Genomic DNA, 3,912 nt, shown 5'->3' with positions numbered 1-3,912 from the left:
GTGAACAAAAATGTATACAAATTACATTATCTGCCATAAAATTGCCTATCCAGTTAGTGTGTTCTAATCAGGACAGAAGGCACAAACCCACAAACTTCTGAAATATTTTTATGCAAAAAGAATTCAGGATTCCTGACCTAGCAAAAGCCCCTGTTTTGCTGCATTAAAAATTTGGTTGATTTTATAAGAAACTAAGATTACAATGGCTACAAAGTTGTATTTGTGGGTTTTGTAGTGGTTAGGTAGTTCTCAGAAGATGATACTGGAAAGTAAGAGACTTGCTGATGTCATTTTTAATTCACCACCAGTCACTGAAAAAAAAAAAGCTGAGAGAGATGTTGCTGGCCCTATATAAGGTGCACTTCAGCTCCTGCAGAACACATCAAGAATCACAGCAAAGGTAAGGCTTGCAGCCTTTGTGCCTCTCTCACTTCACCTTCCCCTCCTTCCCTGGTGCTAACACTGCTCTCTCTCATCAGTCCTGAAGTTGCAACCTGCTAGGACAGAAAGCTTTGGATCTTGAGCCATGGCATTCGTGGAAACCCTGACCAAGAACTTCTCAGGATGGGTCATCTTCTGCTGCTGTTGTTGTGTCCCTCTTCTTCTCACCAGCCCTCTGCCTCTCAAAGGGAAAGGGGTGGCTTCTACCACCCCTCGTGGCTGCAAGCTCAGCAAGACTCACTTCCAGCCACCCTACATCAGGAATGTCACCTACACCTTGGCTAAAATGGTACAGTAACCCATGTGTCCTTCATGGTGGGGTCTGAGGATCTCCTTTTCTGCCAGTGCCCTGGCTTTGTGCCTTTGGCATTTCTCTCTTTCTCATACTTTTCTCCAAAAAAAAAAAAAAAAAATTAAAAAAAAAAAAAAAATTATTGACAATAAGGCAGAGCTTGGGCTAGTGAAGTGGGTCTGTTGTCTTCTGGATGTGTAGCTGAGGGGAAATGCTGCTTCTCCTCCTCTGGCTCCTCCTGGCACAACACAGCTCCTTCTCTTGAGGAGAATAGAACTGGGAGAACTGTGAAACATGAGCTTAAATGTCTCTGTTTGCTCAAGCCATTTGGAGCTGGGCCTGTCTATGACTCCAGCCATGCCCAGGCAGCTCCCCATGCATCTTACTGTGCTCTGCTTGGTCAGGTTTTTGGCTGCTCTTACCATGGATGGGTTCTCCCTGATGTAGACCATCGAGTGCTGCAGCATCTCCCAGCAGCACTGTGAGGTCATGGCCTGGTTAGCCACTTGTGCCATCTAACTTATTAATCATAACTGCTATGGCATCTGACATTTAAAGGGGACAGGAGTTCAGACTTACGTTTATTTATTTTCCAGTGATGCTGAACCTGAATCTCCCCCAGTTAATAAAGGGGAGTAACAGACACAACATCCAAGCTTATCTGCCTGTTACAGGCTGCCTATGGTGCCCATTCCCTTATTTCACCTGCACGATTATTGATAAAAACCTTAGAGTTTCCTATTAACTTTAAGGTAAGGTTCTCAACCCCCCTGACACCATTTTTTTTTTCCTCTCAGGCCAAGGCCTCAGACCACGACACGGACAACAGGTTCATTGGGCAGCAGCTCTTTGTTAACATCAAGGTGAGCCTTACACAAGGAGGTTGCTCTTTGTGTCCTTCTGCACCCCTCACCTCTCTCTTCCCATGCTTCACTGTGACCTCTTACTTGCACATCTAGGAAAACAACCGCTGCTACATGATGAAGAGAGTTGTGGAGATTGTAGTGAAAGATGTCCTTGCTGAGGCCAAGAAGCTGTACCCAAATGCTGAGAAGGTGGCAGAGTTCTTTGCACGCCTGACCAAGGAAGAACTGCGCAGCTGTGTGAGTAGCACGGTGTTCCCTTGCCTTGCCTTGCCTTGCCTTGCCTTGCCTTGCCTTGCCTTGCCTTGCCTTGCCTTGCCTTGCCTTGCCTTGCCTTGCCTTGCCTTCCCTTCCCTTCCCTTCCCTTCCCTTCCCTTCTCCTCCTTGTCACTGCTCCTGAATCTCAGAAGGCTGCAAAAGGAAGCAAAAAGGCAGTGATACAAAAGGAAGCCTCAGGTCAAAGCTGTCAAACTCGAGGTTGTCAGGAATGTATGAAAAAAGGAAAAAAAAACCCAAACCACATGGTTGTGTACAGCTGTCAGTGTTGTGTCTGAGTGTAGGTTTTTGGTTTGTTTTTAGAATTCTTCAGGACATAAAGAGCCCATTGAAAAGAACCTTGGAGAAATGAAAAACAAAATGAAACAGGTATGTTTTTTCACCAACGCTTTCCCAACAGTGGTTCCAAACTCCAGTTATTTAGCTGGATTAAAGTTGACCTAATGACAAAATAAACTCTGGAGAGTATTTAGAAGGTAAAGTTCAAAGAGGCATTAAAGAAGGGATTAGTGATGTTCCTGCTTCCAGCCCTCCTTCACTTGTCCTGTTAACTCTCTGCATGTGTTATGGTAATTTAAAATTGTCCTTCAAGAATCAGGTTGCATGGAATTGTACATGTTAGGTTTTAATGAGCCAGTTTAAATTTTATGGTATAATGGCAGTAATAGAACTACTTGTGCTAAAGTAAGAAGAGTAAATTCCTGGTTCAGTTTCTGTGACAAGCCTAATTTCATTTTTCTGAGATATATTTAGATATTGAAACTTACATCCTGCTCTTTTCTAGTTGGGAGACAATGGAAAGACTAAAGCCATTGGAGAACTGGATTTACTGTTTGACTACACGGAAGATGCCTGTACTGATGCCCCGAAGAGAGGAGGGAACAAGAAGAAAAACTGAAAGAATTTCAGATCATCCTTGAAGAGATGTCATCGAAAAACTCTTGTTATTACTCAAATTGATTAATTATTGTGGAACGTGCCCCTTCCCCTGCTTCCCCCTGGGATGCAGTATGTTTTTCACTTGTGCCAGAAAAAGCAACTAGGAGGGAACAAACAGGATGCCTGTTGCTGCCTTCTTTGAAAATGAAAACTCCAGGACAGTGTCTGCAGCTCCATTTCAATACACGGCATTAGTTATTTTCAAAGGTTCCTGTCCTCCTCCTCTCATTAGGAATAAGGCAACTATTTCTATATTTTATATGCTGAGATATGATGCCTGTGAATTAGCTTTGGTCAAGGGAGGCACTGATATGTAGCCAGGATGTTTTGAGCCTTTTACTTGGAACTGTGTCTTGCATATATTGCCCCCTTCTGACCTTTACCTGAAAAGCTGGTATTTCAGAATATTTTTTTTTTGTCATTCATATTTAATGGTAACTTATTTTAAGGTAATAACTATACAGTACTTTTATTTATATAGATTAATTAAAAAAATATCCAAGGAAATGTATTTATGAAGCTGTACTAACTGTAGAGGCTTTTAAATGAACTATGAAAATAGAAACGCTGCATAATATTTATATGCGGATGGATTATTTTATAAATGATTACTTTTAATTTATTATAATAAACATATTCTTCCTCAAATATCACCATTACAGAGCTTTTACTTAAATGTGGGATAAATTGGAGTAGATGACCTCTAAGGTGCCTTTCAACCTAAGCCATTCTGTGAGATGGCACATGTACCTGAGGGGCTGCTGGGCTAGTGGGATCCTTCTTGTATCCAGAAAGGATGCAAGTTTGGTGTGGGAATGTGCTTTTTTACCATAAAGCTGAAACTTCAACTTTTGACAGGCCAGGGCCTAATGAGGGGCTTCTGTGTTAGCCTTTCCTGTGGGGGGTAGAGGTAAAAATAGCATCACTAGTGAGAGTTACTTGGTTTGGTTCATTGATTCTGCCTCAGTACACCTGTAGACAAGATCCCACCTAGAACAGTTGCTGGTGAAAAGTTCCAAACTGCCCACCTTGGGTTAGATGAGATGGTGACAACCAACCAGGCAGGAGCTGCCACTGAAAACTCTGAGCATTGGGTTCTCA

At 42.5% G+C, this 3,912-nt stretch overlaps 1 protein-coding gene across 1 annotated transcript; it reads left to right on the top strand.

The window, feature by feature from the left end:
• Nucleotides 1–526: 526 nt before the first annotated feature.
• Nucleotides 527–2,770, top strand: IL22 (interleukin 22). The gene is made up of 5 exons (XM_008504432.1): nucleotides 527–730; nucleotides 1,531–1,596; nucleotides 1,693–1,836; nucleotides 2,176–2,241; nucleotides 2,657–2,770. The coding sequence occupies exons 1-5, from the start codon at nucleotides 527–529 to the stop codon at nucleotides 2,768–2,770; spliced, it is 594 nt and encodes a 197-aa protein (XP_008502654.1).
• The last annotated feature ends 1,142 nt before the right edge of the window (nucleotides 2,771–3,912 follow it).

The sequence above is a fragment of the Calypte anna genome, chromosome 1, assembly GCF_003957555.1.
Source record: "Calypte anna isolate BGI_N300 chromosome 1, bCalAnn1_v1.p, whole genome shotgun sequence".
Lineage (NCBI taxonomy): Eukaryota > Metazoa > Chordata > Aves > Apodiformes > Trochilidae > Calypte > Calypte anna.
This window is presented reverse-complemented; position numbering and strand designations above follow the sequence as displayed.

Coding starts and splice junctions, on each gene's coding strand:
- IL22 (XM_008504432.1), top strand. CDS start 527: ATGGCATTCGTGGAAACCCTGACCAAGAACTTCTCAGGATGGGTCATC. Junction 731..1,530: donor CCTACACCTTGGCTAAAATG/GTACAGTAACCC, acceptor TTTTCCTCTCAG/GCCAAGGCCTCAGACCACGA. Junction 1,597..1,692: donor AGCTCTTTGTTAACATCAAG/GTGAGCCTTACA, acceptor TTGCACATCTAG/GAAAACAACCGCTGCTACAT.